The following is a 25,621-nucleotide window of genomic DNA, read 5'->3' as shown; positions in this document are numbered from 1 at the left end:
ATCCAGCAAGTCTGATGGCTCTCTCTTTCTCTCTCCTTCTGTTTGAAGAGCCATTTTGCTCCACATAAAGCGCTCTAACAAGCAATTCAGGCCAGGTCTGTTTCTTCAGCTCCCGTCTAGCCTGTGTAATCAATCACAGTGTAACCATCTATTCCTGAAGACCTGCTGAAGCAAATGATATGCAGTCGCAGTCTCAGTACCCAGTTAACGGTCCAGAAAGGGGTTAGTCTGAGTCTGAAAGAAAACCACATTACATTACATGCAGCGCTAATGAGGTAGATTAACCTGAATGATTTTATCTTTCATTTACTTGCTTAAGGTGATTAATTGGTACAAACAAAAGCGTAAAAAAAAGATTTGGGCTATCTAGTGTCATGTAGCAATTGCATTTTTATGTATCTCAGGAAGATCAAGATAAAATGCTTTCAGTATTAAATTACCAGTGTCCTAAAGCATGTAAAGTACATTTTATGACTATGATGAAGAGGCCTAATTGGCATACATTCTTATGTAATCTAAAGCTTTTACAAATGATTAATGAAAACAAATGTTTTTTTACAGAAAAGTGCAATTTTGTGACAATTTATGCAAGAGCAGTTGATCCCATTGTGTGCATTTTATAATTTATTTTATAGGAATAGTTATTTAGTATGTAGGTGTGATTCTGTGTACAAGAAAGAAAAATCATTTAAAGTGTTCAGGTCGATAAAATGCCTAAATCTCTTTCCACAGACATGCTTGGAGTTGGAGCGCTATCTGCAGACAGAACCCAAACGGCTGTCTGACCTTTTCGACGAAGAGCTGGACGGCCTCCTCACCCCCTCCTTCATGAAGGAAGACGGTGACGAAGACCTGTTAGACCCCCTCCTTCCCTGCCTCAACAACCCTCCTAGTCCTCCTCCTCCTCACCTCACTCCACGCAAAGAAACCATCTCCTCCACTTCCTCTCCTGTGACCTCTCCAGACATCACCTTAGGGGTCAACGCAGCCCAGCTGAACGCTGTAACCTCCCTAACACCGCCCTCATCCCCAGAACTGGGCCGTCACTTAGTCAAACCCACCCACACACTTAGTGCCTCGCCCGACGGGACTCTCACGCTCAAGCTAGTGGCCCGAAAGGTGGGCTTGAGCTCTGCCAAGCTGGTGACGGCTCACCCGGTGCCGCTTTCTCCCCAGCATGGCAGCAGTGGCGCACTGAGCGACGGGGAGCAGGGTGGCACCTTCACCGTCGGAGCTGGCGAGATGGCAGAGAACAAGAAGAGGGTCCATCGCTGCCAGTTCAACGGGTGTCGGAAAGTCTACACCAAGAGTTCACATCTGAAGGCACATCAGAGGACACATACAGGTAAGCGTGTGTATTTGTGTATCTATGATTTATTTGCAGTGATTATTCTGTTGATATTTTCCCATTTTTCAGTGGCTCTTTCTACAGAAGTTGGTTGTCTTTGAACGAGTCATTGAATCATTCACTCAACTGGCTCGTTCAAAAACACTGATTCATTCATGAATGATATCGAGGGTCTGCATGCTATGGCACGTGTGCCAACATTAGCACGTGGTGGAGGGATAATCACTGTCACGTGACAATAGCTAAAAATGCGTGTATAAATGTTTCCGTACTTGCATATGGACGTACATTTTGAGGTAATCTTTCCTCAGTCACAGCCTGTTTTATTAAGTTAGGTGCTATAAATACTATAAGTGTGATATTTTAATTATTGTGATATTTTAATCCAACAATCCATTCACAGGACCTGAGGTGCGCGCTTCTGTTATTATACCTCCCTCGTTTCCGACCACTTGTGTATATGAAGTATTATATATTATGTATTATATATATATTATATTAAGTATTATGTATGTATTTATGAGTGAGCCATTGAATCATTCATTCAACCGATTTGTTCAGAAACACTGTATTTATGAGTGAGTCATTGAATCATTCATTTCAACCGATTTGTTCAGAAACACTGTATTTATGAGTGAGTCATTGAATCATTCATTAAACCGATTTGTTCAGAAACACTGTATTTATGAGTGAGTCATTGAATCATTCATTTCAACCGATTTGTTCAGAAACACTGTATTTATGAGTGAGTCATTGAATCATTCATTAAACCGATTTGTTCAGAAACACTGTATTTATGAGTGAGTCACTGAATCATTCATTAAACCGATTTGTTCAGAAACACTGCATTTATGAGTGAGTCATTGAATCATTCATTTCAACCGATTTGTTCAGAAACACTGTATTTATGAGTGAGTCAGTGAATCAATCATTAAACCGATTTGTTCAGAAACACTGTATTTATGAGTGAGTCATTGAATCATTCATTTCAACCGATTTGTTCAGAAACACTGTATTTATGAGTGAGTCATTGAATCATTCATTTCAACCGATTTGTTCAGAAACACTGTATTTATGAGTGAGTCATTGGAATCATCATTGTTTGAACTGATTTGTTTTGAAACACTGATTTATTCAGGGACAATACAAGTGACTGTATTTAAGATTTAAGATAATTATGAATTATGTTGTATTCTAATTATAGTTACAGGAGGTAGACTTAAGGGAGGAACCCAAGACACATCATACCATAGCAACCACATAGCAACACCCTGGCGTCATGGCATAATTTGTTTCATATAGTGGTTAACTTAAATTAGTGTTAAGTTTATTTACATTTTTAAATAAACAATTAGCCTGCTCTTACAGCAGTGGCATGCTGTATATTTAAAAATATTCAGTCAGTTCCACCACATTTATCATTAATTTAAATATTTTGCGCAATCAATCTTATTTTACACAATAAGCGACAAGCTGATGTAATTAATGGTGCTTCGTCGTCGCCATGGCAGCGTGCCTGTCCAGCCCCCTCGGCTGCAAATATTTTCTCAAGGTTGCGACAGTACTTCCTCAGCAGATTCGAATGGTGCAGGAAACGGCCATAATTCTCTGTCTCTTCGATCTCAATCCAAAAGCACTCAGACTGCTGTCCCAAAGCTGTCCGCAGAGTGAATAACTGCCTCGTGATGGATGGACCGGGTGGAATGAGACGTACTCGCCTGTATATTTCCCTACGTCTGCTGCGCGCCTGTTAACACACCAGGGCAAATCCCTAAGTCTTGAAACCAGAACATGCCACATGTTAATGGCTCCCTTCTGATGTATTAGAAAGTATTTTAAACGTACACATTATGACATGAAGATTGACAGTAAAGAATGCACAAGAATAGCAGGACGCCTTGTGAAGGACCAAAAAGGACAAAAAAGCACCATAAAAGTATTTCATATGACGTGTGAACTTTCCACGTTTCTGAAGTCATACAGCAGCTTTAAGCAACTATTCTCTGAAAATCTTGCCCTTCACTGTAGCTCTGAAAGGGATAGTTCAGCCAAGAATGAAAATGCTGTCATTACTCACTCACTCATAATGTCGTTCCAAACTCATAAGACTTTTGTTCGTCTTCAGAATACAAATGATGATCTTTTTTGTTAAATCTTTCTGTCCCTCCATTGACAGCTACGCAACTACCGACGCTTCAAAAGAGATCGTAAAACTAATCCATAATAATTGAGCGGTTTAGTCCAAAATTTTTGAAGAGGCTCGATAAATTTATATGATTTAATTTGAATAAAACCACTCAATTCATATGGATGAGTTTTACAATCTCTTTATTAACTTCATTTTTGGATGAACTATCCCTTTAAATCTAATTTGTTCATAGTCAAACTTGATGTGTCAAAGCAGGTTTCATGTGAATAATCCAAAAAAAAAGTATTCACTTTCTCTTGTTTGTCTCATAATCAAAAGCAACATACTATAAATATGCTGGAACACAAATAATATTTGATAGCTACAGCAGAGAGGGAACTTTTATAAAATCTGCTGATAGAAAAAGAATATTATAATATTGGTGTGTAGATGCTTTGATTCAAAAACAGGACAAAGTTATGTAATTTTTATTTTGCATTTGTCAAAAAAAAAGATGGCAAATCTGATTTTTTTAAATTGTTTTTTTTTGGCAGAGAAGTCTATGTTTAAACTGTCCTGTTAATTGCTTATCGCAACAATGCAAATTTGAATTAGTCTTTAACTAAAATTGCATTATTCATTAGCTGTAATCTTTTTGAGCACTTTCTGCATTGCATATGCCTATATTAGCTGTTAAAATCTGATGCCAAAACAATTTGTCAACTCCTTTTGCAATTAGCGAAATCCTATTTTGGAGGCGTTATTACTTGGACAATTTCTGTGATTGAGATTTGTAGAGAAACGAAGGCGGCGTGAATTGAAATGACATTGCCCTCTGGAGCGTTTTATAAAAGGCGTTTGGGAACTAGATAAGGCCGGCTTTTCAGGGAGACAGAGAGAGGTGAAGAGAGGAACGTGGCAGCACTCGTTTCCACTTTGTCTCTTGCTCTGCGTTCCATTATAACAAAGTCGGGAAAAAAAGTTGGAAGAGCATTGAAAGCTTTGTGCTTGGTGCCAAAGTGAACTCCACAGATCATAATGAGTCTTTCTGTCTCCAGTTTAACTTGGAAAATGTAATTAAGCTAGACTCCAGCACCTGTAAGGGTGCTCGGAGAGAGAAAAAGTGTGTGTGAGAGAGGAAAGGTTGTGTGATGGGGGTGGGGAGTTGCCAGGCAACTGGTGTGTCTCTGAACGGGACTCCATAATTGGGAACGATTCTCGGCGCTGGTTTCAGTTTACACCGCTAGCCTTGTCCGTGCACTTCCATTCCCATGAGCATGCATGCACGCGCTCACTCGCACATACGCACCTATATCCTCTTCTACATACATGTATCATGTAACACTCCGGTTGCCAGGCAACTGCTGCCTCCCCTGCCAGTATGAGCCGTAATTGGCTGGTGGCACAGAGGGACAGACGATGCCAGATCGAGCCGGCTCCACTGCTGCCTCCTACGTTACGCTCCTGACTGGTTGCTAGGCGACAAACTCCAGCATCCATGCCTCCCTGACTTCTAATTGGCTGGTGCTGCGGTCGTAGCGAGCACAGGTCTAAACCTGTCCTGCTTAATGTGGCTAGCTTGTGAATGTGTGTGAAAGGGTTTTCAATTTAGTGCTTAAATTCCGATCTAAATATAACTTGTTGTTTTTACAGCTCAGAATGAAACTGTGAACGTCATGGAAGGTTCTCAATGCTATAAAAACAAGTCGAAATGGCATTCAGAGCCTATTTTACTTGCATAGTGGGATCTAGTTCAGAGTAAAACAGTTTGTTAAATGAAAATAATGTTGGGTGGAAAAAATATTTTCATCCATGTGAAAATTGGACAGTCAATACCAGAATTTTAGACAATTCTCTCAAAATAGGGAAATCAGGTACCTATTATTCGTTAGCATTCATAAGGGCAGTTGCTTGCAAAAAAAATTATCAACTGACCATATATATATATATAATGTGTGTGTAATTAAATAAATAGGCTTAAATTAAATTTTAATAATAAACTTTTAAAATATATAAATAGGCTTTTTTTAAATAAATAAATAGGTTTGTAAAATATAATATAAATAAATATGTAATTTTAATAATAAAAACACGTGCACACACCAAATAAACTTTAAAAAATAGGCTTTTAAAATAATAAATTCATGCATTTTTAAAATGAATAAATATAAATTGAAAGATGTTTGCTTTATTTCATTTCAGTTTTCTATTACGATAGTAAGTAGAATCAATTTAGATTTAATGTTTGAGTTAATGTCGATTTAATGACTAGTTAAATTTATGAGCTCTCTTTGCATGAAAATCGGACTTATTTCCTCGTCAAGCCATTGATATGAATCCACAGTCTTGTTTCAGAAGATTTGTGGATATGGCAAACAGTGGAGACAGGGCCAGCTGGTTGACAGTAAATATGAGGTTCCTCCCCATTACCCATCATTACTACTCCAATTAACACCTCTCCCAGAGATCCAAATAAACTCTGCCTGCCCCCCATTTCATACGTTACGTTCAGCAGTGCTAATGAACAAGCTTCGAGACACCATACGAACCGCAGCACTCCTGCAAGGCGGCTGCCATCCACAACGGAAAACATACAACATCAAAAATGGGAACGCAGGCTCTCACATCTGTTAAACGCAGCAAAGATCCCATTGGAAACTCATCGAGTGCGAGTTCATTTGCCCCGACAGCTGTGCGCCCTAATGACGATCATGTATTTCATAAACTCCAATTGTGTCAACACTCTTTCGATAGGCTAATCAACTTAAAACAAATGAATTAGACGGCTGGCTGGACCGAGTCGTTGAATCCAAGGCCCCTTGAGGAAGAAAGTGCATTTTTAATCAGGTGTGTGTGTGTGCATCTGTTTGTGTGTCCGTACCAGGGGAGAAGCCGTACAAGTGCTCATGGGAAGGCTGTGAATGGCGGTTCGCGAGAAGCGACGAGTTGACGAGGCACTACCGCAAACACACCGGCGCCAAGCCTTTCAAGTGCAATCACTGCGACAGGTGAGACGTGTGTGTGTGTGTGTGTGTGTGTGTGTGTGTGTGTGTGTGTGTGTGTGTGTGTGTGTGTGTGTGTGTGTGTGTGTGTGTGTGTGTGTGTGTGTGTGTGTGTGTGTGTGTGTGTGTGTGTGTGTGTGTGTGTGTGTGTGTGTGTGTGTGTGTGTGTGTGTGTGTGTGTGTGTGTGTGTGTGTGTGTGTGTGTGTGTGTGTGTGTGTGTGTGTGTGTGTGTGTGTGTGTGTGTGTGTGTGTGTGTGTGTGTGTGTGTGTGTGTGTGTGTGTGTGTGTGTGTGTGTCCTACACATACTAGCTGTGTCACATTGTTAGTTGACATGTCAACCAGTAATACACTTCATATTATTTTTATCATTTCTTTTTTTTATATTTTGTAAAAAATATATTTATATTTATTATTACAGTGTTATATTTATTTTCATATCTGCAATTTCATTAATACTGTCTAAATGTAAGACAATTTAATGGTAACCAGCACCTAACATATATATATATTATTTCCCTATATATATTAATGCAAATTAAATTAAATAATATTTTGTCATTTTAATAATAAAAACACATTAAGAATTATATATTAATTAAAAATACTATTTTTATTTTTAACCAAATACACGCATATAAATAAATAAATTATAAAATAATATTTTGCCATTTCAATAATAACCGAATTATCCTCATTTAATTCTTTCTAAGCCTCATTTAGTTGTAGCACCTTGTAGGAATTTTGTGAATTATTGGTCACCATTTTTTGTAACCTTGTATGTTTTTTTTTGTTAAACATTTTTTAATGGCAAAATCTAACACAGGTGTCCTGGGTATACAAATGTGATGAATAGTCTGAAATGTTTTCATTTTCAAATATCTATCTAGAGATGCTCCACCTGTCACCTGTGCTTGTAGATGCAGCTTTATGATTAAAAACATCTGCTATTCAGACAATGGTTTCTCTATATTCACCAGATCTCAGAAATAAGCTTTCAAATTGAACATAGTGAGTGACAAATCGAGTTCCCCAACTACATTTACTCACAGAAGCTACTTTAAAACTTGTACTGTAACTGCCAAGCTACAAGCTAAACACTCTCCTAAAATGTTTTCTATTAAAGGCAGGGTGGGTGATTTGTTCCAGAAACATTTGTGTTATGCTGGTTGAAAGTCTCTTTACATCCTGATAGCAATCCCAAAGTTAAGGGGTCTAAATGCATTTACATGTGTGTGTATATTGTCTGTGGAAGGCGTAGGGCCATAAAATGTTCATCCAATCTTACAGTACCATTCGGTCCGAATTCAATGATGTAATGTTTTACACAGACATCACACTTCATGCAGAGTTAGACAGACGTCAGTCACTGAGCACCGCAAACTTTTACCAAAACAACCAGCTTATGCTGCGTTCACACTATAACTACTGTAATTTGGAAGAGATGGAAATGTGACGTTATACTCTGAGCAGTTCGTGACTCGATTTTATGCATTACAATGGCAACACTATCAACACCGAAATGAATCTGCAGCAGTCAGGTGGTACAGGTCAGTGCTCTTTAAGTTGTTTATATATATATTATTATTGTAATGGTATGTGCTTTGAGACATAAGCTAGTTTAACGGCGTCTCTCGTGACGCTCTGCTCCCTGCTGCTACTTGTGTTTTGAAGGAGGCGTGGCTTTGGAGATAGACAAGGGAGGGTGGGATCTTATGCTTTCAAAGCTAGCTTGCTAATGCCTTCCCGAAAATTGCCTACTGTCAGTCTATTGTCTCTTGACTCTTCTATAAAGTAATTTGTTGCCACAAATAAAATGTTGTTAGAGGCAATAAATAAATGTGACAGTTATATCGATAATTATATGATTAGTATTACAAAATATATATTATAATGTGTAAATAATTATTTTTTTATCCTAAGTCACGTAAATGTAGCCATGAACGGCAGTGTTTTAATATTTTGCTAAATATCTTGCTACAAAAATGATTTGGGATGCACAAAAGCTGTAATCCATGCAAATGCATGCAGGTACACTATAAATGTTCCAACTTACTTTACATGGAAGGACTTTTAGTTTGTAAAAAATCAAACATCAAACATAATAATTCCATTTGAGTACAAAGCTAAGCACGTAGTTCTGTGCTTTCTTTCAGAACATTTTCAATTTGGGTGCAGTGCCTGCGAGACATTTGCCTCCTGGTATTGACCAAGAGCTTCCACCTCTGAAGTGAATCTTAACTCGTCTTCGCTTTGATGTATAAATAGGTTCTTCATGCTTGTTAGACTTGCGTATCTCACTTTGAGCTCAGCTCCGCCTTCTCTTGTCATCCTGGCTGCTCGTACACCTTGGGGAATCCATTCTGCTGTTGTCAAGGGAGCCCCAGATTACCATTATAAAGATGGAGTTGACGGGAACAGTGGAGAGCAGCATGTGGAGGAGCTCCCCGTCTTGTCTGAACAGTAAATACAGTATAGCGAGATGCTAGACCTGTAGCAGTGGCCCTCAGGCCTCTTGTTAATCCGTCCCGACCGTGTCCGGACCCCCTGTCAGGACAGTGGGGTGGGGGTGTGGGAGGGAGAGGGTAGAGGTACACCAGCTGGTTTGGTGCCTCCTGGCAGTGGCTTGATCTGCCATCTGTCCGACCCTGTCAAAAACACACCCATTGATTTCCCAATTCGTGTTCCTCCCCTTGCTCGTTCCAGGACAGGTGAGACTTAGCATGAAAGCATATGTCTTAGGGATGGGTCAAGATGCTCCAACAACCAAGTTTATCTAGATTCACCTTTGCATATAGCAATTGCCTAACAACACTGAAATCAACTTTACAACGTCATAGAATCAAGTCAAATCACCCTGGCAACTGCCTACACCTGAAAAAAACAATAAGTAAACTTTTTTTTTTTTTTTTTTTTTTTTACTTGGAAAAGAAAAATGAAGTAAATTTCTCATATGTAATTACAATTCTACTTAACTAAGTTAAGTAAAATTAACAAAGAAAATAAGTAACTAACTTGGTCAGTTGAAGTTACTTTGCAATGCTAAGTACATTTTACGCAAACAATATAACACTGAATTAAGCCGTGCCTTTAACGTGTATGCTTACAATATATAAGTAAATAATGTAGTAGATATTATGTAGACAACATTTCTACATAATAGAAATCATATGGTGCCTACCCGAACACAGAGACCTCAATTGGTACACAATACAAAAATAACTAACATCTGATTAACGTCTAATTTGAGGATGAATGTGTCATTTGGAGTACAAAATAATCACAAAACAGCAAGTTACTAAACCTAACAACAAAAGCAATGATAAAACATTTTAAATACTGCTGGAAAACTATGGAGCTTATATTATGACAAAATGATTTGAATTTGAATTGTGTAAATCTGAATTATTTGCAAGTGTAATCTATCAAAATTGAATTTTAGGTGGTAGTTTAAATAGTTCTGAATTTGAATTTTTTTAAAACGAATATTGAACATTTGAAATTTAACAAATTGAAATGTTTTTATGGCTGAATTTTATAGACATGTATTTTCAAACAGTAATATTCAGTTTAAAAAAATTCAGATTCAAGTTTTCAAGATGAAGAAATTCAGAACTTCAAATTCAGTTTTCTAAAATTCAATGTCAAAAATTCAAGTTCAAAAATTCAGATCTGACAGAAAGTAGGTCACAGGTCATCCACAGGGAAGAGTAGATGATCTCAGAAAAGTCGAACAGAGCATTTTGGCCAATTGGGGACTGCGGAAGTTTTCCAGCGCGAACGTGGTGGTGGTTCAAGAGGTTGCCACTCTCTGACTCTTGTCATGAATCGCCCGGAGGTCTATTACATGTACGACGCAGTCTAGACCGGACGCGAACGGTGCGACGCGACCCGTGAAATCCCCAACAGCACACGGATTCCCCATCCTATTTCTGACCTAGTCCCAGCTCTTTGCAACAGTCGCTTCAAGCTGTGTTGCGTCGCGCCGCTCGCGTCCTGTCTGTGTAACTGAGGTCTAGTAGACAAGCTGGCGTTCTAATCAATTTTACACAAAATGTAGGCTACTTTAAAACAAACACCAGAGACCGCTTAGACAAATGTCCCACGTGCTGAGAACGCTAACCTAACATATAAACACAAAATCATTCATGTTTAAGAATCTTAACGTTACCTCCGGGCGATTCATGACAAGAGTGGACATTAAAACGCTTACGTGAAAACCGCTTAACGTGGCTCACTGTACGAAGATAGTGATATTAAAGGACCAAACTCAGTACAAATCATATTAATAAACCATACTTTGTATAAAAAATCAGATGAGCCCAGAATACCTACGCAACGTGTTTAATTGTGCGTTAAGCATTTCCTTACCATAGAAAACCGTTATAAGAAAACGCTTAACGTGGCTCACTGTACAAAGACAGTGATATAAGGACCGTACACATCATATTAATAAACCATAGCCTACTATGTATAAAAAATCAGATGAGCCCAGAATATGAACGCAACGCGTTAAGCATTTCCTTACCATAGAAAACCTATAAGAAAACGCTTAACGTGGCTTACTGTACAAAGACAAGGACCAAACTCAGTAGCCTACGCATCATAATAATAAACCATGTATAAAAAATCAGATGAGCCCAGAATACGAACGCAACGCGTTTCATTCCGCGTTAAGCAAATTCCTTAATAGAAAACCGATATGAAAACGCTTAACGTGGCTTACTGTACGAAGACAGTGATATTAAAGGACCAAACTCAGTACAAATCATATTAATAAACCACTTTGTATAAAAAATCAGATGAGCCCAGAATATGAACGCAACGCATTTAATTAAGCATGTTCTAATCATAGAAAACCGTTATAAGAAAACGCTTAACGTGGCTTAATAAACCTTAAATGGTCCTTAATAAACCATAGGCCTACCTACTATGTATAACAAATCAGGTTTAAGGTTTATTAAGCCACGTTAAGTGTTTTCTTATAACGGTTTTCTATGGTAAGATGCTTAACGCGTAATTAAACGCATTGCGTTCATATTCTGGGCTCATCTGATTTTTTATACATGTATGGTTTATTAATATGATGTGTACGGTCCTTATATCACTGTCTTTGTACAGTAGCCTAAGCCACGTTAAGCGTTTTCTTATAACGGTTTTCTATGGTAAGGAAATGCTTAACGCACAATTAAACGCGTTGCGTAGGTATTCTGGGCTCATCTGATTTTTTATACAAAGTATGGTTTATTAATATGATTTGTACTGAGTTTGGTCCTTTAATATCACTATCTTCTTACAGTGAGCCACGTTAAGCGGTTTTCACGTAAGCGTTTTAATGTCCACTCTTGTCATGAATCGCCCGGAGGTAACGTTAAGATTCTTAAACATGAATGATTTTGTGTTTATATGTTAGGTTAGCGTTCTCAGCACGTGGGACATTTGTCTAAGCGGTCTCTGGTGTTTGTTTTAAAGTAGCCTACATTTTGTGTAAAATTGATTAGAACGCCAGCTTGTCTACTAGACCTCAGTTACACAGACAGGACGCGAGCGGCGCGACGCAACACAGCTTGAAGCGACTGTTGCAAAGAGCTGGGACTAGGTCAGAAATAGGATGGGGAATCCGTGTGCTGTTGGGGATTTCACGGGTCGCGTCGCACCGTTCGCGTCCGGTCTAGACTGCGTCGTACATGTAATAGACCTCCGGGCGATTCATGACAAGTCAGAGAGTGGCAACCTCTTGAACCACCACCACGTTCGCGCTGGAAAACTTCCGCAGTCCCCAATTGGCCAAAATGCTCTGTTCGACTTTTCTGAGATCATCTACTCTTCCCTGTGGATGACCTGTGACCTACTTTCTGTCAGATCTGAATTTTTGAACTTGAATTTTTGACATTGAATTTTAGAAAACTGAATTTGAAGTTCTGAATTTCTTCATCTTGAAAACTTGAATCTGAATTTTTTTAAACTGAATATTACTGTTTGAAAATACATGTCTATAAAATTCAGCCATAAAAACATTTCAATTTGTAAAATTTTAAATGTTCAATATTCGTTTAAAAAAATTCAAATTCAGAACTATTTAAACTACCACCTAAAATTCAATTTTGTTAGATTACACTTGCAAATAATTCAGATTTACACAATTCAAATTCAAATCATTTTGTCATAATATAAGCTCCATAGAAAACTATGATAAATGCAACCTTGTTCAGTATTAATGCCCCAGTGCATGATGGAAACACCAGTATCAGAAAGTTGAGTAGGTATTACTTAATTTTATAACATTGATGCTTACGTTGATGTTTCATTTCTACAAGCTTAAATTTAGTACTAATATAGAACTTACTTCGTTTTAGTTTTTTTTATTCTTGCCTGAACTAACCTATTCAGATAGAAATTACATTTTTTTTTTTTTCTATACTTCACGACAGAATTATTTTTATCAGTTTTGCCACAGCAAGCACAACTCACATTTTCTTTGAAAAGTTGACATGTCTAGTTATTATTATTTATACATTTAATTAGACATTGGGCTTACTTATAGGCATACTTATTCATACAGTGTTATAAATAAAGTGCAAATATTCACAAGAATATTGAGGTACAATTATTTTAATAGATTTAGTATTGGAACAACCACATTTGGAATATATTTCAACAGTATAAATTAATTGAGTAATTAAAGACACAATTTAAAAAGTTAAAAGCTGTAATAAAATAATTTAAAAAAATTCTTTAAAAACTATACAAGGGGACAAAAAAGTTCTTACTTTTCTCACCCATCTGTTTTATATGTATAATATTGAGACGGCGCCAATACAATCAAACCCACATTGTGTTTCAGGCCAAATGGAATATTATTAGAAGATCAGATTTCAGGTCACGGTTTTCCTAATAGTTTTTTTTTTTTTTGTCTTTTTTTCTCCTTTAGGTGTTTCTCTCGATCCGATCACTTGGCACTGCACATGAAGAGGCACATCTGAGGAGGAGGAGGAGGAAGAGGCGGAGGTGGCAAAATGGCGAGGTGAAGGAAGAGACCGAGAGAAGGTAGAGGGAGAGAAAGAGAGGGATTATGGGCAGGAGCCAGAAACCACTCAAGCCGTTCGCTCATCCCACCAGACAGAGGCCCCCCCGTGAGGGACCGATAGAGGGCCACAATCGATCGATTAGACCAGCTCTTGGGTTTTGGTCGGCGAGATGCGATTCGCTTCTGAAAGTCAGAGGTCTACAGATCTGAGAAGGTGGTACGACAGCTTATGTCACTCAAAGACAATGTGCTTTAGTAGGTATTTGCGAAATAATCAAAACATGACTCGATTTAGTTACTACTATTATTGCGTTCCTTCGTCTCCGAGATCCATTTAATGTTTTAGTCAATGTTACTGAAAGTATGTCTTACGCATATTGTCACAAACTGACAAAAGCTACCATTGCACCTGATTTGATTTACTGCACCGAGCGGGACGTGTCCTGAATGCATCTCCTGGAGAACCTTTGGAGAATATCATAGTGATAGGACGTCAATCCAAAGAGATGGATTTTTTTTTTTTTTTCCATTTTGAGCAAGGATTATCTTTCTGCTTTGATCCCGCCAAGCCACAGCCAAGATCTAAAGTGGAACGTCCATCCGGAGAAATCTGGATTTCAAAGGTGAGAGGCGACCAAGTGGAATCAGCCATCGCTCAAATGTGAATCTGACTGGGGGCAGTGGAGGAAACTCTTACCTCCTTCATAGACAGACGAATCTCTCTCTTTCACGTCCCTTCCTGCCAACCAACAGCTGCGCAGCGACACTTTTGAGACTTTTTATAAAATAAAATAAAAAAATAAGGAAGAGATCTTTTTGAATGATGACTATGTTATATAATTCAGAAGACTTCTTTTTGTTTTTCTCCTGTGGATGTGTATAAAATATAAAAATAAAAATAAATAAAAACGGACCAAAAAAACTGCCATATGCACAAGAATAGTGGATTCTGCACTGGCACAGACCCCATCAGAGGTGGACTTGATTTCTATAGAAAACAAACTTTTAGTGGCGAAAAAAGAAGAGCAATGTTGTTGTTGCACACGTTTTGAGCATTCCTCAACATTATTTATGACCCATGAAACATTATCCCATAAACTTGGGTTCCTTTGGGATTTCTAGGACTAGCATGAAATGAGAAAAGCACCATGGTTTATCTGCGGACTTCACAACATAATAATGACTTCCATCATTCAAGGCAGAGATTTGCGATCACAAAGTTGAGGTTTTTGTAAATGCATCACAGTATGTCCCAAAAAAATGGTCAGGACAGACATTTCCAATCAATCATTCTAGTTTGGACGGATAGAAGCATCATAAGAAACATGCATGTTGTGTGTTTCGCTGGTCCTGCAGGTGACATCTTCATGTTTAATCTCTTGATCTCTTGAGTTTTTTTTTTTTTTGTTTTTTTTCTAACATTACATATCTGTCTGCCTTGTGTTCCTGGTAAAAATGTCTGTACAGTGTGAAAAACGTATAGTTAAAGTGAGGTTTAAATTACAACGTACAATCAAGTGTGGGATGGAAAGTGTTCCTGAATGTAAAGCTGTTTGATTGTGGATGGCCCTACACTTATGCAATCATTCAGTCCGCGGAAAGGCCTGAAGGTAGATCCCACTGTGGCTCATGCATAAAGGCTTGTTGATGAAGGAATAACTCGCATAAAGTGAAAAATCTATCATTGTTTACTCGCCCTCATGTCTTTCCAAACCTGTATGACTTTCTTTCTTCAATGGAACGGAAAAGATTCACTTTTTGTTCCTACAATAAAGAACAGGAATGGGGAGCTGTCAAGCTAAAAAAAAACAAAAAAAAACAAAGCACCATAAAAATTGTCAATGTGACCATATTTCAAAACTTCAATATCTAAAGCAGACCAAAATTTAACCCGTTATTCACAACAATCTTGCTTTCTGCAGTAGCTCTTGAAGCTCATTCATGCACATACAAACAGTTACAAGACATGAGGAATCATTGACTTCAAAACTATTGCAACGAATCCTCATGCATACATTTAGCATGAAAATCTTTCAAAGCTATAATAGCCTATGTAATATTTCAGATTTTTCTTGGAATATAAATCATATGGTATGGAGCCCCGCACATCACTTGGACAAATATACAGTGCTATGCATAAGTTTAGACACCCATGCTAAAGTTGACTAAAAAGAGGAATAAAAAATCATCTTTTGGAAATTGAACTTAATGCCTTAATTTAAAAAAATAGGAAAAATCCAACCTTTAAGGACACCAATTTTCGTTGTGAATGAATAATGTATCGTAAATAAATAAATGTTCTTCCTTAAAATACAGGGTGCATAAGTTTGGACACCCCTATGTTAAACTCCCATAGAGGCAGGCAGATTTTTATTTTTAAAGGCCAGTTACTTCATGGATCCAGGATACTCTGCATCCTGATAAAGTTCCCCTGGCCTTTGGAATTAAAATAGCCCCACATCATCACATACCCTTCACCATACCTAGAGATTGGCATGGTTTTATTTCAGTTAGCCTAACAGCTGGTTTGATTTGCATTGAGAGATGATCTTATGGAAAGTACTCCATGCCAATCTCCAGGTATAGTGAAGAGTGTGTGATGATGTGGGGCTATTTTAATTCCAGAGGCCAAGGGAACTTTATCAGGATGCTGAGTATCCTGGATCCATATAGTAACTGGCCTTTAAAAATAAAAATCTGCCTGCCTCTATGGGAGTTTAACATAGGGGTGTCCAAACTTATGCACCCTGTATTTTAAGGAAGAACATTTATTTATTTACGATACATTATTCATTCACAAAGAAAATTGGTGTCCTTAAAGGTTGGATTTTTCCTATTTTTTTAAATTAAGGCATTAAGTTCAATTTCCAAAAGATGATTTTTTATTCCTCTTTTTAGTCAACTTTAGCATGGGTGTCTAAACTTATGCATAGCACTGTATATATTTTTAGTAATTTGTTCATTTGTTTTTGTTAAATTGTGGCCATGAATTAAGAATTCGTTCCCACAACTTAATTTGTTCCCTCGATTTAGTCAATTCTGGCCATGTTTAACTCATTCGTTCACTCGTTTTGATGTAACTAAAACATGGCATGAAACTCTAGATGGCGCAGGCTGATAAGTCTTTGACTCTGGTAGTGATCACATCAATATCTACATAGCACATTTGATTGGTTGCCGTTGCATCAGCGTCCAATGAGCTGCGTCTCAACATTCAAACGAGTACCGGTAGTGTTACTGTTATCAGTCTGGCACATGCTTTCAGAAACCCTCCACCTTCCCCAGCTCCACCTGTATAGATCTGCTATAGGGGTTCATTCATGTGCAGCAGCACCAGCATGTCTTACATGCTCACAGCAATGTCTGTGAATGTATTGGCAGTAGCAAGTATCGGTAGCAGATCTATTCCACCAAGACCAAATACATTAACTTTGCCATATCCATTACCATACCAATCTCTATTACCATACCAATCTCCCGAGAGTTGTCATGACAGAATACGTTTTTTTCCCCGCATGCCATGTGCAGGGCTCCGTTACTGACTACCTTTGGTCTTTTTTTGTTGTTTTTTGGAGCAGCATAATTGACATTAATAATTAATATTTAACATTCTGCTAAAAGAAAGTCATACAGGTTTGGACCCAACATGAGGTTGAGTGAATGATTTTTTTCATTTTTGTGCGAGCTATCCCTTTTTCCCCAAATCCTGTCGTAGTGGTTTTGTGCGCAGTGTGGTGTAAACCACATCTGTATGATCAAACTCAGAGGCCCAGATGTGAAGATGTATAAAATGAGCGCAACAAACCTAGATTTTATTTATTTTTAACTATTGCATACTACCCATACTGTATATAAACATCAAGATGCTCATATTGGTGCTTTGGCTTGTTCAAAGATTTCTAAACCCTAAACAGAATCAATGCATAGTCATTTTTTTTTTATTACAGAGACTTTTAACCATTTTAAAATGATTAAAAACCCATTTTTAACCATATCTATAGATACAAAATAAAATAAAAACATCTGGTTAGTTTCACCCCCAAAATAGGTGATGGACAAGGATATTAATGTCTTGTTCAAGCCGTCTGGTCACCTGTCAGTTCCTTCCTCTCACTCACTTGTCTAACACAGACCAACAGGGAGGCACGTGTGACAGAACGGCAGTATGGGTAATGAGAGAGGAATTGGGCTCTCCCAGCACTGGCTGCCCCCTCAATGGGGCGGAACGGAGTAGGACCGCACTGGGGGTCACACGCCACACTTGTGCTGACCGGGAGATCTTATCGCAGCCGCCCGACACAGTCAATTTCACCATGTAGCCGGGTGTCAGCTTACCTCCCTCCCTGGCCACATTAGCTCCATGAAAAATAACAAAGACACAAGGTCACTGGATTCCAGAGCTGAGCCGCTCGCATCCAATGCCCTCAAGAGACCATCGCACAGGACGGGGTTCTGACTCAAATCTAGTGCAAGACACTTGCTTTTCATAGAGGGTATAAGACCACAGTCTGAAAGGTTAGAATTTATCTTCTAAATTTGTCTTTCAGAAAATTCATGAGTATGGGCTATGCAAACTAGGAAGTCGAGCATTGTTTCGATACATGTTTCAAACGGAGTTTTTGGCAAGAAGGATAAACGCATATGAGAAAGTGAATATCACAAAACCTGTCAAGAACATCCTTGGATCATATTTCACCTCAGAAACCTAAATAAATATATTTGTGATACAGAATCACTTTACTGGACAAAAGTTCTGATTATTTTAAACTATCATAATTAATAATTTGTATGAGGTCATAATTTCTTTTTTTTTAAACATTTTTAATTATAAAAAAAAACGATATCTCAATCAACAACAAAAACAAAAAAACTATTTTATATTTTAATATATTTTAAATGTAATGTATTCCTGTAATGGCAAAGCTGAATTTTTTTTGCATCATTACTCCAGTCTTCAGTGTCACGTGACCTTCAAAAATCATTAAAATATGAAAAGGTTTAGAAATTTGACAACTTTAAATTGTAATAATATTTCACAATATTACAATTTTAAAGTATTTTTGCTCAAATAAAGGCAGCGTTGGTGATCATAAGACACTTCTTTCTTAATCCTAACTTTTTTCCAATTTATTTTCCCTAAATAATATAAATTATTTGTCATGTTACTGTACAGTATGTTGTACTGCTGTCTTGCTGATTATATCATTTTGTTCCAAGTTGGATATAAAATTTGTTTAATTATCATGAAAATGTCACAATGTTAAATAATCTTAATTTGTGGGTGTAATATGACCTGGGCGTTTGTTTTCAGGTTTTGTGAGGATTCACACAGTGTACCTTAATACCTGCAGTGTTCTGTCACAAGTCTTGTGCTAAACTTCGCATTGAGCTTGTCAAGTTATCCCAATCTGTGAATCATGACATATGATGTTTACTAATAGTTTTCCTTGTGGACTTCTGACCATTTGTTCACTTTAAGTGCACCTTTCCCTTAAAATCCTTCTTTTAAATCCTCCTTAAAACTCCCTCCAGCAGGACCAATTAGGGATGTTACCTTGGCAAAAACTAGCTAATGAGTTTGTCTTAATGGTCCCGAGAAGCCCCACAGAGAAGCTTGTTGTCTGCTTTTTTGGGGCTTGTTTTATGTGCACCGTCTTTTCTCAAGTGTGTATAAACCTTGTATGTTATCCACTTAAACAGCTTTTAAATCGCACAGACAACTTACTGACCTTTTTGCTGTGGGATAATGCAATTATTTGTAATTACCGATGCACACTTACAGGTACATTTTTACATTCTACAATGTAAAATTTACATCCTAAAGTTCTGGCACGAGACACTACTACACATGCAGGGAACACTAAATTAGGAGTTTGAATGCATTTCATATCTCGTGAAACTATGATGAGTCTGTACATTGTTTTTGGATTGTCTGTACATTCATGTTAGCAGCTGGTCTCCATACGCTCATTTTCTTTTTCTTTTTTGTACCCTTCTATTGCTCAAAACGCTGTGCTAAAAGCTTCCAAATGGATGGTGTGAAGCTGATAGAGTGATTTCCAATGTTTGTTGCACTCGTAGTGTAGTTTTCCGGTTAAAGGCTTTTTTTCCACACTTCCTGCTGTAAATTAAATCCGTTCCGATCCCTCTGCTTTTTGCAGGCATTTCATGCTTTCCTCTTTGCTCCTATTTATGCCGTTTTTTATTTTTATGTTTTGTTTTATTTGCTGTAAAAAGTGTTTGCATATATTATTTGTATTATATGATGTTAGTATGACAATGTTCTTTATTAAGGAAAAAGGAAAAGAGTTTATTTTTGTTACTGGTTTGTTTCATAATTCTTTTTTAAATTGGTATTGTAATATATCTATGCAAGAACTGTTAAGTGAAGCATTTTTATTTAAGAATGTCATTATGTGTAATAAATGGTAGAATCTTATTGATATTGTAGTCTGCTTTTCTTTTCTTTCTTTTTTCTTTCTTTTTTTGCCTTTTCTAAATGTCCCAAAGTTGAAGTTAGAATGTCTTGTTTCTAGAACACCCAGTCTATTTCATAAAGGAATGTAAAGTATTGCTGATGGAATTTCTATCCTAATTTAAACCAAAAATACTAAAACAAACCTCTAAAAATCCACTAAGAATCAAATAAAATCCTATTTTCAGGTTAGGATTAGGATTGGTTCCAGCTATTCCTACGAGGCCGTAATGTTGGATTTTCAACTTGGAAGCTTACATGGAAATCCACATGTACGCACCTGACTCTGAGGAGATTAATGTACACAATTAATGATAAATATTCACTTTTAAAAAATACAATAGCATCATTGACTCAAGTTACTGCATTACATGGTGATTAACTTGTTTAGCAAAAGCTGGATGTGCACGTAAAACGCAGTACATTACCTTGATGATATTCATACACCTGCAAATCAAATGCTAGCATTGTTTCTTCAACACAATGAAACACTAAATGGTCAGCAGTGGATAGACATCAAGCATGAATAGTCTGCAGAAACCCTAATGCTCAAAATAATTAACTGGTTTGAGTGGTGTAAACTTAAATTAAATGAGTTCAATCAAATTAACTTTTATGAGTATTTATAACTTTCTTTTTCTTTTGAGCTCACAAAACTGACATTTTAAGTGATATGAATTGTTTCATTGTTTTGAGTTTTATTAACTTATTTTAATTTAGACAAACTTAAATTTAACTGAAACTGGGATGGGATTTCTATTTCTCAGCATGTTTTGTCATCACACCTGAAAGGGAAAGTAAAAGCTCAAATCAAGTGTTATATAATGTTTTTTAGCAAGATTAATGTTAAGTGGGAGATTTAATGGTGTTTAATATCAAACTTTATCAAACTTTATTTCAGACCCAGGAGGATCCATAACATATAACAATTTAATGTTTTGCTATATGCTAATTTAGAAGAGTTTTCTGTTATGTTGGGTTTTGGGGGGGTACACACACACATGTATGCAGTGGATCGAACTTGCACTTCCCACATATGGTCTATTGGGATGTGGGGAATTTGGGGGCCAGGGCAACACCTTGAACTCTTCGTCATATTCTTCAAGCCATTCCTGAACAATGTGTGCAGTGTGTATAATCCTGCCGAAAGAGAGGCACTTCCACCAGGGAACACCATTGTCATAATCTCTTTCTCGGACCTTTACCATGACTGTTCCCTACTGGTGGAATGATCTGCCTAACTCAGCCAGAGCCGCTGAGTCCGTACCCATTTTTAAGAAATTGCTGAAGACATATCTTTTTCGGCAGCATTTAATCCAGTAATACTAACACACTCCTCTCTATTCTAACAAAAAAAAAAAAAAAAAAAACAAAAAAAAAAAAAAAAAAAAAAAAAAAAAAAAAAAAAAAAAAAAAAAAACTGTACGTTGGATTGTACTGTGAAGGGTCATAGCACTTACATACTGTTGGTCTACTGCTAGTTTAATTGCTTCTATTGTTTCTCATTTGTAAGTCGCTTTGGATAAAAGCGTCTGCTAAATGAATAAATGTAAATGTAAATGTAAAATGTCATGATCACGGTCTGCAAAACGTTGCAACACAGTGCATCCTGATGCCATCACTTCCCCAGGTAAATAGCACACACGTAAACGGCCGTCCACGTGATGTAAAAGACATCGAGATGCATCGGACCAGGCGACCTTCTTCCACTGCTCCAAGGTCCAGGTCAGACACTCGCGTGCCCATTGTAGACCTTAATATGTGGCCTTGTTAGGAGATGATCAACGATATTCACTTCAACTGTGACTGGTCATAATGTTTTGGCTCATATACATGTATAAGTTTAGGGTATGAAGAATACCTAACCCTATATGAGAATATATGTGAGAATGAGACTGTTTTGCCCAATGGTAATGAAAACTGGGGTTTAAAATTAGCTTAATGAATATAATGCTCCTATCCAAGCCTATCCAAATGGTTTTGGATTCTGTTTCAATTCTCTGGATTTCGACTCAATCCACATCCACAATTCACACTTCAATAGAAATGATAAAAACATTCATAGTTGAAATCATTTGCAAAATAATTTCCCAGATTGTTGTGCATCGGCAGAGAGAAAGAAAAGCAAAAATCTGTTGAGTTACTTGCGCAGTCTCTTACACTTACTAAACTAATGGCTTCCTTGTAGCTATTTGATTCTTAATTACAACCCGAAGATGCTCATGAATATATGTATGTCTCTTTTTCTCTGTCTCTCCATCTATGCCTCACTATCTCTCCCCATCTGTCTCCATCTGTTTCTGCTACTGTAGTGTAGTCTCTCTCCATCTCTCTCTCTCTGTATTTCCCCTCACTCTCTGTGTTGCAAATTTGGAGCGTTGATAACCAAGTTGATGATTTCGCTTCCATTTATTAAGCCTTTGCCCATGACAAACAGATAAAGGGGTAATTCAATAACTAATGGATAATTAGGGTGCAATTACGTACAAGAAAATGGCCTTGCACAGTGTATTAATTCTGCAAATGTATTCGGTATGGGTTATTCCCAAAAGGTTCCTCATCTATAACTAATGTACATAATTGAAACGGGCACCCTCATCTTACGATTCATTCACTTGTATCTGTCTGACTTATTGCCTATCATTTTACAATTATACTGACATGATGGTTCGTGTCTAGAGTGCTTTGGGGACTGGGAATCCATTTGCAATACAAAAAAAAATTCTGAATATGACATTCCTTTCACTTAATGGGTGAATCACACAAAGATCACGTCCAGGTCATATTTCACCCCAAAATCAAAAGAAAGAGAATAATAAATTATATTTTGCTTTGTGAAAATTAAGACTAGTATGTTAATAGGACCATTACAGCATTCGATTCATTAAGCACTGCATTTTAAACCCCAGTTCTCATTACCATAGTGCAAAACAATCTCATTCTCATTACTATAATAAATAAGATTTAAAGTCGGCATGAAACGAAGGTTGTGGTAGTCTTTTCTTCACTATTGTGATTTATATATCAGAGTGAACAAGCTTCTCGAACGAGAAAAAAAAAATTAGGACTTGAATTTGTCTATCGGGAATTGATTGGATGGTTGTGGTTTGCTATTGGTCGATCTCATGTGAGTGACAGGTTGCCCCGCCCTCGCGCCAGTAAACATATCATCAGAAGTCATTGCATGTTGCTTAAAATATAATCAATTATGGTAATGAGATGGGGAAATGTGCTTTATTTTCATGAAAATCACAAAATTGCATTTAAAATGTATGTTTATGTATAACCAGAGCAAAATGAATAATAATTTTCTATTCTTGTTTTCAAATAGCAGCAGGTTGGATGTAAAAGATTCACTCAGCATTGCCTTGGCTTAGTCAGCTCCTGGCCTCAGAACCAGGAACAGAGCGTGTATATGAATGGAAGAGCTCGCATTCTGCTTTTGGCTTGGATTCTGCCTATTTGCTTTAACAAAGACAGTCCCGGGAGAAATATTTCCTAGAAGCAGGGGGAGAGGGGGTTGGAGGATGTGTAAGGGGAGAAAATGACAGAGGAGAGCAGCTCTGGGGCTTTACTGGGGGATGCGCTGATAAAAGACAGTGACTGAAGAGATAACATGAGACAACAGTCGAGGAGTTTGCTTTTATTGTAATCTGAAGATGTTTGCGTTGAGATGCTTGGGCTCTTTTTAATTCATTCATGTCTTGTAATGTGCACTTAAAAATGTTGGTGCTTTAAAAAAACAATTTATCACTTTATTTATAAAATATTAATCTCAAGCGCGCATTCACACGACAATATCTGCTCTCACGCCAACACAACACGCATGCGGCGTGGTGCTCTCGTGACATAAGATTAATATTATGTAAATAAAGTAGTAAAAAAAATAATGTGTGCAAATAAAGCACTTCCTTGGGCTTAAAAGTGGTAGTTGGGTAGGCTGTGGGACAGAAAGCAATCAGATTTCATGAAAAAGATCTTCATTTTTGTTATGAAGATGAACGAAAGACTTACAGGTTTGGAACGACGTGGGGGTGAGTAATTAATGACAGAAATGTCATTTTTGGGTGAACTATCCCTTTAATCCCACGGTAGTTCTTTCTTATCGAATGCTCACAATATGCTGGCTGAGAGGGGGTAGGGATTTATAACCACTGCTTTGATCATCACACATACATAAAAACATACCCCACGCTGACTGCATAGACTAAACACACTCCCCTTCAACCTCAAGGTCTTCTGATCCTGCTCTGTGATTCAGTGCGGTCCTGCACATACATATAAAGCACCAATACTTCCCACCGCTGTCTTCATGAACTGCCTTAGACTGTCACTACCCCTTGATCCTGCTTTAAAATTCATCACGATCAAATGTCAGCACCCACACACGCACAGAGAAATACACACATTGCCCTATATCTGCACTGACCTGTTCTCCGATTTCACTTCTCATCATATCACACATATACAGGGGAGGTGTACTGCTTTTCAAGCATAGAGGAAATATGACCTCACGATGAAACAAACATCCATGAATGCACTACTACATGTTCAGGGCACCAGCATATGACAAAAAGGGTTTGTTCACCCAAAAATGAAATTTTTGTCATTAATTACTCACCCTCATGTCGTTCCAAAACTGTACGAATTTCGTTCATCTTCGAAACACACATTTTTCATGAGCTTTCTGTCGCTCCATTGACAGCTACGCTTGTCACTTTCAAGACCCAGAAAGGTAGTGAAGACATAGTTAAAATAGTCCATGTGACTACAGTGGTTCAACCTCAATGTTATGAAGTGTCGAGAATACTTTTTTTGTGTAAACGTGATGTCAAATCCACAACAAAATGACTCGTATGGAGCTTTTAACGAGTCAGTCACGAGATTCACGAAACGCGCACGGTTGGCCATTATATGCTTGTTCACGCTATGTCCTAACTACCGTGGTCTCGGTATGACAACAGGTGACTTTCTATTCGGAGCTGTTCACATCCTCTAGACATGCGTTTCTAAGGCAACACTATTTAGGCAACGCCTAAATGAATCTGCAGCGGTCACATAGTACAAGTAGGAGCTGTAATTACGAGCTCTACGAGGACGTGAGCGCTTTTTACAAGTTGAAATCTCAAAATTACGGTAATTACAGCATGACGTGAAAGCATCTACAGTATATTCAGTCACACAATGAATTGATTCCCTCACTGAACGGTTAGTCATCATTTGTTGGTTACTTCTGATTCGAAGTGAACCGGAAGCAGGTTTGTGACATCTAAGGGTACGTTTACACGACATCGATGTAATAAAAATGGAAAAGTTTTTCCTTTGTGTTTTTCCACATACAGACGACAATGTTGTCAAAACGGTCCTCGTTCACACGGATAGATATATACACTAGATGTCGCCTTGGGGTTCTAAGCATGCGTCAAAACCGCCGCCATCTTGGAACAGGGGTCTTGTCATAGGATGTAGCTAAGACTGATATCTCCGCCTGTACTTTCGAATTCATGGATGATGCTGAACTTTTGTGCTACGTATGGATGTTCACACGAACGAAATCTAAACTAGGAAGAATAAAAATAAAAAAATGTTTTTTTCATTTTCTCTGGACCCAATGAAAAATACATGTCTGACCATTGGAACGA

The 25,621-nt window shown here is 37.6% G+C and overlaps 1 protein-coding gene across 2 annotated transcripts in view; it reads left to right on the top strand.

Moving 5' to 3' along the window:
- klf7a (Kruppel like factor 7a) overlaps positions 1-15,304 on the top strand; it is a gene marked incomplete at its 3' end in the record, with an annotated part of 40,405 nt that extends 25,101 nt beyond the window's left edge. Inside the window, exons 2-4 of one of the 2 annotated variants that reach the window (XM_079617032.1) lie at positions 733-1,345; positions 6,361-6,484; positions 13,409-15,304. In XM_079617032.1, coding sequence (XP_079473158.1) covers positions 733-1,345; positions 6,361-6,484; positions 13,409-13,460 — 789 coding nt within the window. Of the gene's footprint in view, positions 1-732; positions 1,346-6,360; positions 6,489-13,408 lie in introns of those variants that run through there. The other variant, XM_079617031.1, reaches the window with a different exon arrangement.
- Between the last annotated feature and the right edge of the window lie 10,317 nt (positions 15,305-25,621).

Source organism: Phoxinus phoxinus, assembly GCF_949152265.1.
Source record: "Phoxinus phoxinus genome assembly, chromosome: 6".
NCBI classification, from domain to species: domain Eukaryota; kingdom Metazoa; phylum Chordata; class Actinopteri; order Cypriniformes; family Leuciscidae; genus Phoxinus; species Phoxinus phoxinus.
The sequence above is the reverse complement of the archived record's forward strand: the minus strand, read 5'-3'. Positions and strand labels throughout refer to the sequence as shown.